The sequence below is a fragment of the Sciurus carolinensis genome, chromosome 4, assembly GCF_902686445.1.
Source record: "Sciurus carolinensis chromosome 4, mSciCar1.2, whole genome shotgun sequence".
NCBI classification, from domain to species: Eukaryota; Metazoa; Chordata; class Mammalia; order Rodentia; family Sciuridae; genus Sciurus; species Sciurus carolinensis.
The window spans coordinates 115,054,515-115,065,785 of NC_062216.1; the positions used below are offsets into that span (position 1 = coordinate 115,054,515).

General features: G+C 33.5%; 1 protein-coding gene across 1 annotated transcript; it reads right to left on the reverse strand.

The window, feature by feature from the left end:
* Positions 1-238: 238 nt before the first annotated feature.
* On the reverse strand, positions 239-10,759 carry LOC124983150 (olfactory receptor 6C74-like). Its single transcript, XM_047550138.1, has 2 exons — positions 10,738-10,759; positions 239-1,206 (listed from the first exon to the last, which is right to left on the reverse strand). Exon 2 carries the CDS (start codon positions 1,187-1,189, stop codon positions 239-241), a length of 951 nt encoding a protein of 316 aa, XP_047406094.1. The 5' UTR covers positions 1,190-1,206; positions 10,738-10,759.
* Between the last annotated feature and the right edge of the window lie 512 nt (positions 10,760-11,271).

An 11,271-nucleotide genomic window follows, 5' to 3' on the forward strand; every position in this document is an offset into this window, starting at 1 on the left:
AGACAGGAAGGAGTCAGATGTGCAAATGCTTCTAATAGATCAGAAAAAAAAAATGTTTATTATTTTGAAAGGCAAACCATTGGGGAAAAACAGCTCATGTAAATGTCATGACACTCCAGAAAGAAGTGAAAGGCTAAATATGGTAATATATAAAATAATGCAACAGAAAAGAAAATTAGGGCCCAATCCAGCTACTTCCTTTGCAATTTTCGCTAATAATGAATTTTCTTTATAAACCTCATTGTGATCCTACTTCATAGATAAAAAACAGAACTCTTTGTAGCAAGTCTTTACATGCTTGCTTCACCTGCTGGTTTCTTAGAGTATAAATGAAGGGGTTCAAAAGTGGGGCAACAGAGGTATTGAGCACGGATACTCCTTTCATTAAGGATATCCGCTGTTTGGCTGAGGGTTTAATGTACATGAAGATGCAGCTGCCATACGAGATCGAGATGACAATCATATGAGAAGAGCAAGTGGAAAAAGCCTTTTTTCTCTGGTTGGCAGAAGGGAGTTTTAAAATGGTTAGGGTAATAGATGCGTATGATAGAACCACTAAAAAGAAAGTAACCAAGAGAGTCACGAAAGCTAAGACGAAGCTCATCATTTCCAACACATGTGTATCTGTGCAGGAGATTTGCAATAGAGGAGCAGTGTCACAGTAGAAATGATCGATGACATTGGAGTCACAGAACTCCAGGTCTAGACCTATGATGAGTCCTGGAAAAATGATGAGGAAACCAGCCATCCAAGAGCTGAGGACCAGTTGGACACAGGTTTTGGTGCTCATGATGGTTGTATAATGCAGAGGTTTACAGATGGCCACATAACGGTCATAGGACATGGCAGCCAGCAGATAAAATTCAGATGCACCCAAAAGGAAGGCAAAAAATAACTGAGCGACACAGCAGTCATAGGAAATGGTTCTGTCACCAGTTGCCATGCTAACGAGCAATTTGGGGATACAGACTGTTGTGTAAGAAATTTCTAAGAAGGAAAAATTTCGAAGAAAGAAATACATAGGAGTTTTGAGACGAAAATCCAGCAGAGTGAGGGTAATGATAATCAGGTTGCCTGAGATGCTTAGTAAGTAGGTGAGAAGCAGGAAGATAAACAGAACAATCTTCAATTTGGGGTCCTCTGTCAGTCCTGCTAGGATAAACACTGTTACTATTGTATGGTTTCCCATTGCTGCTTCTTGATCTTCTGTTCTGGCAAAACGTTGAAGAAAAAAAATATCTAAAGTTATGAATGGTAGAATGTGAAGGTAACAATGTCAAAATACTGCAACTGCTATTGATTTCATACACTGATGAGGCATTTTTAAAAAAATGATTTATGTAAGAAAAGTTTCAGCAAAATCTACTGCTTTGCACAGAGAAAATATTTTTTTGAGAAATTATTTTCTACAAATAAAAAATATCATCATAGAGTCATCTTTAAATTATGAGTTATGTTTTTGTTGTGAGAGTAAAAAGTTGAATATGCATGTAAAAGTAGATTTCCACTTTTCTCAATAAGTAAGGACTGGAGTATTGTGTTGCTTACCTTTAGTCTGAACGGTGACATTTAAATGTAATTGACTCAAAGAGCTGACTGTTAGTGCAAGACAGAAACAATCCCAAGAAAGAGACAATTCAAATGAATAAAATTACAAATGACAAAGGGACTATTTCAACAGACACTACTGAAATCAGGGGATCATTAGGGAAGCTTTGGCAACCTTATACTCCAATAAATTGGAAAAACTAGAAAAAATTGATAACTTTCTAGACCCATGCAATCTATCAAAATTGAACCAGGAAGACAGAAATACTACAGAGAAAAACAAGCAATGAGATTGAAGCAGTAAAACAAACAAAACAACAAACTCCAAACAAAGAAAAGCCAAGTGCTAAATGAATTCACAGCTGAATTTTACCAAATCTTTAAAGAATGAATACAAATGTTTCTCAAATGATTCCATGAGATAGAAAGGGAGGAAATGCCTCCAAACTCATTCTATGAAACCAGTATCACCCTGATAACAAAACTGGGTAAAGAAAAATCCAGGAAAAAATTACAGAACAACATCTTTGATGAAAATAATAGATGCAAAAATATTGACAAATACTTGAAAATAGAATTTAGCAACACCTTAAAAAGATCATACCTCATGATCAAGTTGTTTTCATCCAGGGATACAATGATGATTTGACATTTGTAAATCAACAAACACAATGCAACACATAAATAGAATCCAGGGCAAAATGCACATGATTATCTCAGATTCAGAAAAAAACCTTCAGCAACATTCAACACTCTTTTATAATAAAAACCTTGAACAAACTAGAGATAGAAGGAACTTACTTGACATCATAAAGGCTATACGTGAAACCACAAAATGAGCATCATACTCAATGGGGAAAAACAAAGTATTTTCTCTAAAATCAAGAACAAAACAAGATGTTCATTCTTATGACTCTTTTTCAATATAGTACTTGAAATTTTAGCTGGATCAATTAGGAAAGAGAAAGAAATAAAAGGAACACAAATAGGAAAGGAAGAAATCAAATTATTCCTATTTGCATGTGATATGATATTTTACTTAGAATACTTTAAAGGCTCTACCAGAAGACTTTTAAATCCAATAAACAAATTCAGTAAAGTAGCAGTACACAAAATCAACACAAAAATCAGTATCTTTTTCATGCAGCAAAATGAAACTGCTGAGAAAAAAGGAAAGCAATTATATCCACACTACCTTAAAATATACCCAAGAATAAAACTAACCAAGAACATAAAAATATCTACAACAAAAATTATACAGAATACTGAAGAAAGAAATTGAAAAAGACTCTAGAATATGGACCTCCCTGTTCATGCATAGTAAATGGCCTATTACCAAAAGCAATCTGTAGATGCAGTGCAATCTCCATCAAAATACCAATGACAGTTTTTACAGAACTAGAGAAAACAATCATAAAATTAATATGGAAGACCAGATAACTCAAAATAGTCAAAATAATCCTAAACAGAGAGCAATGACAACAAGATCACAATACCCTATTTCAAATTATACTACAGAGACATAGTAACAAAAACAGCATGATACTAGATAATAACAAACATACAGATAATGGAACAGAAAAGAGGATGTAGACACAAGCCCATGTAGCTACCATCATCTGATGCTGATAAAGGAGCCTAAGACATGTGGAGGAAAAGACAGAGTGCTGGGAAAGCTGAATATCCATACATAAAAGAATGAAATTATATCCTATCTCTCAATCTGTACAAAATTCAATTTGAAATGAATCAGTGACATAGGTATAAAAGTAGAAACTTTTCAACTTCTAGAAGAAAGCATAGGATCAACACTCGAACACATAGGCCAGAATGAATCATGGTTTCCTGAATAGGACTTCTATCTCTCAGGAAATAGCACTAAATATCTGTAAATGGGATGGTATCTAACTAAGAAGCTCTGCACAGCAAAGGAAACAACAGAGTGAAGAGATAGCTTATAGACCATGACAAAAATCTTTGCCAGCTACTCTTGTGACAGAGAATTAATATTCAGAATATGTAAAGAAGTAACCCCCCCCCCAAAAAAACCCCTTAACCTTTAAAAGTAAATAACCCAATCAATAAATGGGCAAATGAACTGAACAGTTTTCAAAAGAAGCACAAATGGCCAACAACTATATTAAAATAATGTTCAACATCTTTGGCCATCCGGAAGAATGCAAGTTAAAAAAATGCATTGAGATTCCACCTCACTCCTGTCAGAATGGTAATAATTAAAAATATAGATAATGAATGCTTGAGGATTCAGGAACAAAGGAGCAAGACATTCTGTTGGTGGAAATGTAAATTATTACATCTACTATAGAAAGATTCCTCAAAACCTAAAAATTGAAACATCCAGTTATACCACTTCAGTATTTATTCAAAATAATAAAAGTCAACATTAGAGATGCTTGAACACCCATGTTTATTGCAATACAATTTGCAGTAGCTAAGTTATGAAATCATTCAGTTGTCCATTAACAGATGAATGGATTATATATATATATATAATATATATATATATATATATATAAAATGGAGTTTTATATATATATATATATATAGAAATTATGCCATTTGCAGGGAAATGATAGATCTAGAAAGCATATTAAATGAAATAAGTCATACTTTGAAAGACAAGTGACATTTGTTTTCTCTCATATGTGGAAGTCAGAGAGGGAAACAAAAAGGGATTTCATGAAAGTAGAAGGGAGACTAATGGAATAGAGAGGATAAAGATAGGTAATGGGGAGTAACAGTGATCAAATTATGTTATTAAAAGTATTAATATGCCATAATGAAACTACAACTCTGTATAATTACTATGCCCCAATAGTTCATTTTCAAAACTAAAAATCAGTCTGCACTGGCATCAAATTTAACAAAATCTTATTTTTTCCATTGAGTTGACTAAGCAAAATTAAGAAAAATCCTAAATGTTGATGTTAATTGTATTTGCTATACAGAAAAAGACAAGAAAAATTTAAATATTCAAAAATGATGATCATGAATAATTTTCTCAGTAAATCCCTTTAAATTAGTTTAAAAGGTGATGTATAAATGTTCATGATAATTGAAAACAGCACGTAACTTTAGGCTGAAGATAAATGATGGAAGAAATTCAATGTAATCATGACCATAGGTCTTCATTTATTTTTTCTTTTACTGCATCTACTCAACTAGTCAGCACTCTTTCCCAGACTTTCTAATTTCTTTCCACAAGTAAGTTAGTGTTTTCTCCTGGTTTTTGTCTCTTCATTTCTTCTGCCACCTCCTCTTCACTTTTACCATCTCGTATTCCAATGTTAAAGGTTTTCTATTGCATAGTAAACCTGACATAAACAGAATTAATAGACTTAGTGTTTTGTGGGATACAATCTGAAAATGGAATGAGAATAATAAAATGCAAGGTAAATTGATCATGGGAGCAGACAGAGAGAGAAACATGAAATAGGAAAGAGGAGAAAGAAGACAAAAGAAGCAAAAAAAGAAAAAAAAAGATGGTAAAAGGGTGGACAGAAAGGGAAGATGATAAAAAGAAAACTTACCATTAAGATTGGACAGTGACTTCTAATTAGGTCTTTTCTTTCTTAATTGCTGTACAGCCTGAGTTATATCAGAACTGAAATGTGTTTTTACCTAGGAGAAAGCAGAAGAGAGTTTTACTCACTGGGCAAGGGTTTAGACACTTGTAGGTGATAATTCTAACTGCCCTGAAATAATAGGAGAAAAGTCAATCCAACTCAAATGGAGTTGATTATGTGCTTGAGAATTTATAAGTCTCATTAAGCTAAATCTCATGAAACCCCTTAGGTATAAACAGTTCATCTCTTGAGGGAAGAATTATTCTTTGATGACATCATTATTAGTTATCTTTTCTGATATCTTCATTTTCAAAACTAATATATATAAATAATTTATATAGACCCTTGGAAGATGTATTGGTATGCATTGAGCAATCAAAGAAGCAAAGAAGGCATCCCTAATAATGTTTTAAATCCTTAAGCAAAATCCTAAATGTTGATGTTAATTGTATTTGCTATACAGAAAAAGATAAGAAAATTTAAATATTCAAAATGATGATTATGAATAATTTCTCAGTAATCCCTATCATGCTAAGTGAAGTAAGCCAGTCCCCCAAAACTAAAGGTTGAATGTTTTCTCTAAGTGGAAACTAATCCACAATAAGGGCAGCGGGCTTGGGATAAGGAGAAGAACAGAAATGCAGATTAGAAAATAGGGAACAGAGGGAAAGGAGGGGTGATAAGCAAAAACAAGACAGTGGAATGAACCTGACATGTAGATATATGAAAACATGTAGATATATGAAAAAAACACAGTGAATCCCACCACCATGTACATCCATAAGAATGGAACTCTAACTAGAATAAGATACATTCCATGCTTGTATAATTATATCAAATGAATTCTGTTGTCATAAATAATTAAAAGAACCAATAAAAACAATAAAAAGAAAGCATTCCTAATATTGCAGTTTACCAATATATTAGCAAACAAGATGCATATGTGAGTATAATTTAAAATGCATAATAATCTTAAGTATAAATGATATTTGTTTATGTTCACCATGAGTTATAGGAGATGAAGAAAGAGGTTCTTTTGTTGTTTTTGCCTTTATTTTTTGTTAGAGATTTAATCCAGGGCCTTGTGCATGCTAGACAAGTGCTGTACCACTGAGCTGCATCCTCAGCCCAGGAGAGTAGTTTTTATGGTGCTTGGGACAATTAGGTAAAATTATAAAAAAGGATAGTAAGGAGGATAGATCTTCTTACATACTGGAGATGGATAAGGAAGTAGGACAAGGGACTTTTAGATAATGCATTATTTTATGCTTTTGCAAATCTCTTCAATCCCATTTTGCTTCCTTATTCAGGATTCTGTAATATTCCTGCCACCCTGCTTTGTTTGACATACATAGAATGTCTCCCATAGATATATAGTTAGGAAAGGAAAGAGAATTTTGATGGTCTTTTTGGAAAATTATCTTTGGTACTATAGCCAAACTAAAAAATTGTCATTCCTTTTTTATTTTAAAAGTAAATCAGTACATTTAAACTTTATTTATCATTTATATTTTTTTTATTATACCATTATAGTGATACATAGTCCATTTTGATAAAATCATGCAATCATACAATTTGATTTATTCCATCTTGGTCCTCGGTGCCCTACTTACTACTTTTGCTCCTTCCTTCTATTCTTCTTCTACATTAAAGAACTTCCTTTCACTTATTTATTTGTTTGACATATACACGGAGATGGAATTCACCCTGGTGTATTTATATATGCACACAGCATCATTTTGTAAAATTCATTCCATATTTCTTCCCCTTTCCTATCCCTTCTCTCTCTCTCTCTCAATCTCCATCTTCTACCCCACTTTACAATATGTTTATGATACCTGATACCCTCCTTTCTCCTTTATTTTGTTCTTGCTTTTGCATGAGGGAAAACATTCAACCCTCAATTTTTTTAATGTGGCTTATTTCACTTAGCATGATGTTCTCCCATTCCATCATTTTACCAGCAAATGTCGTACTTTCATTTTTCTTTGTGCTCAATAAACTTCATTGTGTGTATGACCACATTTTCTTTATCCATTCATCTATTGATAGGCATCTGCAATGGTTCCATAATTTGGTTATTATGAATTGTGCTACTATCAACATTGATGTGGCCATATCACTATAGTATGCTGACTTTAGTTCTTTTGGATATCAAAATGGGATAGATGGGACATATGGTGGCTCCATCCCTAGTTTTCTCAGAAGTCTTCATACTGATTTCCAGAATAATTATATTAATTTGCAGTCCCTCCAAAAATTTATGAGTGTACTTTCCCCCAAACATCTGTGCCTGTATTATTATTTGTATTTTTAATAATTAACATTCTGAATGGAGTGATATCATATCTTAGGGAAGTTTCCATCTGCATTTTCTTGATTGCTACAGCTAGTGAATATTTTTCCATATATTTGTTGGTCTTTCTTTTGGGAAATATTTGTTTAGTTCCTTGCCAATTTACTGGTGAGGTTTTTTTTGTGTGTGTGTTAAATGTTTTTGAGTTTTTGATAAATTCTGGGTGTCAATTCCCTGTTGTAGTAGCTGGCAAAGATGTTCTACCATTCTGTAGACACTCTCCTTGATGCTCTTGTTTCCTTTGATGTGCAGAAGCTTTTAAATTTGGTATCATTCCACTTACTGATTCTTGGTTTATTTCTTGAGCTTTAGGGGTCTTGTTAATGAGGTCAATTTCTGAATCATAGTACTGACGCTATGCTTTCTTCAAGCAGTGCAAAGTTTCTGGTCCAATTCTTTGATCAACTTTGATTTGACTTTTATGCAGGGTGAGAGATGGGGTTCTAGTTTTATTCTTCTGTACATGGATATCCAGTTTTCTCAGCACCATTTGTTAAAGGCTATCTTTTCTCTAGCATACATTTTTGAAACCTCTGTCAAATATTAGATGACTATAGGTATGTGGGTTTGTCTCTGTGTCTTCTGTTCTATTCATTGGACTGCATATATATTTTGATGACAATACCACACTGCTTTTTATTTTTTTAAACTATAATTCTGTAGTACAAATGAACTTTAGGACAGCTTTTTCTACTTCTGTGAAGAATGTCATTGTATTTGACTGGGATTGTTTTGGGTAGTGTGGTCATTTTGACATTTGTTTGTTCTGTATATCCCAGAACATGGAAGGTCTTTCCATCTTCTAAGTTCTCTTCAATTTATTTCTTCAGTATTCAGCAATTTTTGTAGAGCTCTTTCATCCCCACAGTTAGATTAATTCCCAAGTATTTTATTTTTTGAGGTTATTATGAATGGGATAGGTTTCTTGATTTCTTTATCAGCAGAATCACTATTGGAGTACAGAAAAACTATTGATTTATCAATGTTGATCTTATATCCTGCTATTTGCTGAATTGATTTATCAACTCTAGAATTGTTCTGGTAATTTTGGGGGGGGTTTTCTAGATATAGGATCATGTCATCAGCAAACAGATAATTTGACTTCTTCATTTCATACTGTATCCCTTTGATTTCCTTCTCTTGCCTGATTGCTCTGGTTAGAGTTTCAAGAACTATATTAAATAGGAGTGGTGATCATGAACATTCTTGTCTTCTTCCTTATTTTGTAGTTAATGCTTCCATTTTTCTCTGTCAGTATTATGTTGGTTTAGGGTTCCTAAGTATAGCCTTTATAGTTTTGAGGAAAGTTTCTTCTATCCCTAGTTTCTTTAATGTTTCTGACAATAATGGGTACTGGATTTTATTGAGGCCTTTTCTGCTCTCTTGTTCTCAATTCTATTTATGAGGCAAATTACATTTGTTGATACATGTATGTTGAAACAATCCTGCATCTTGGGGATGAAACCCACTTGATGCTGGTGTATTATCTTTGATGTTTTTTGAATGAAGTTTGCTAGTATTTTATTAATGATTTTTGCATCTATGTTCATCAAGGAATGGAATATAGGTCTGTAGTTTTCTTTCCTTGATGTATCAGTATTATACAGACTTCAAAGAATATATTTGGGAGAGTTCCTTCCCTTTACATTTCATGGAATAATTTAAGAATGGTATTAGTTCTTCTTCACAGAGCTATGTTTTAAATGTTGGTACTCGATGCTATAAATTTTCCTCTTACAACTGCCTTCATACTGTCCCAGAAATTTTGATATGTTGTGTCTTTTTTTCTCATTTTTTTCTAAGAATTTCTTGATTTCTTCTCTCATTTATTCCATAGAAGAAACTTTTGATTTAAAGTATGGAATTAATCTGATCGATCGGTAGAATAGAAGGAAAGGAACAGGGAGAGGGAAGAGGGGAAGAAAAAGGAAAGTACTAATGAATGAATTTAGCAAATTATATTTCATACCTCTATAATTCTGTCAAATATAAATTATTCAATCTTTGTGTGTTTATGTAGTTTCTATTATTTTTCTTGCTCTTGATTTCTAATTAATTCTATCATGACCTGAGAGAAGGTACATGGGATTATACAAATTTTTTAATATTTACTAAGACTTATGTGTGACCTAGAAATATTCTCTTCTGCAAATTGTACTATGAGTTACTGTGAAAAAAGTAAATTCAACTACTTTGTGGTGGAATATTCTGTAGATGTCTGTTTAGTCCATCTGATTTATAATGTTTTATTTAGATCTGAATTATCTTATTGACTTTATGGTCATCTGAGGTATCCATGCTGCATTTTGCTACTGCAGAAGCCCAGATGATTATAGTAAACTGCTCCAGGAAGCACCCAACATGTACCTAGCAGATTGTGAGAGAAACAAGTACAAAGAAGATTGTACTCAGCGTGACTAAAGTCAGAAAATGAAGAGGATTTCAACTCACTTTCCCTTTATATCTACCACCTCACATGACAAGTGAAGAGGGTTGAAATTCTAAACAGGCTGGTGTAAATACACTCAGGGACTAAGCTTGGGTAAGACTGTGTTTATATCCAGCAGATTACATGTAAGATTGGCTCCCCTGTCCCACAAGTATAATTCTTGGGAGGCTCCTGAGATCCAGACTATCAGGAAAGATCAGCATCTTTTGGGCCCTATGGATGTGTTGACCTAATCTCTCCACAGCAGATACCACCCAACAGAGCTCCTAAGGCCTAATTAAACCTAAGTCACAGCCATCACAACATCCCCCACAAAACTCCAAAACAGCCTCCCCCAGAAGTATATTGATTTGGTCTGTATGGACAAACTCCAAGCAATATACTTCCCATTCTGTCCTACCTTGTAGCGCTAAGAAGGGAAGCTGAGAACTATTTCAGCTAACTTCAGTCACAGGCCACTCACCTGGAGGTGGACCAAGGAGTTAACAACCACCATCTCTTGCTCTCTTTGGTCTCTGTCTTTATCTGTTTGGCTGTCTTTCCTCTCTCTCAGTACATAGCCCAAGAAGAAATGGAAAAGAAGGACAGCTGGGCATAGGCAGTGACCATCCATTCTGTTTAAGTGTTTTGACCACATCAGAGGAGGCTATTCTTTTTCCTTTTCATTAAGAATTTAATAAAAATTTAATTACGGATTTAAATTTTTTCTTTTTCTTTAGGTGATTTTTTTTCTGCACTAATTGGCTTGTGGTACATACATATGTGTACTAATAGGATTTCCCCCCTTATGTTTTAGCCTAGAAAACGTAACAGAATAATGACTAGCAAGGAGATAGAAACATTAATAAAAAGTTTTCAACAAAGAAAAGCCCAGGATCAGATGGATTCTCAGCCAAATTTACCAAACCTTTAAAGAAGAGCTAATACAAATGCTTCTCAAATTTATTTCATGAAATAGGAAGTAATGAAACACTTTCAAATACATTTTTATGAAGCCAATATCACACTTATACCAAACCAGATAAGGACACACAAGGCAAAGAAAACTATAGTCCAAGATCCCTGATAGACTTAGATGCAAAAATCCTTAATAAAATATTAGCAAATCATATTCAGTAACATATTAAGAATATTGTACACCATGACCACATTGGTTTTACTTCCAGGCATGCAAAGATGGTTTAACATATGCAAAATGAATAAATGTGTGCATCATATATATAAAATTAAGAATGAAAATCACTTAGCCTCCGACAGAATTCAGCACCATGATAAAAACAATAAAGAACAAGGAATAGAAGTAACCTCACCTCAACATTTCAGGTTATATG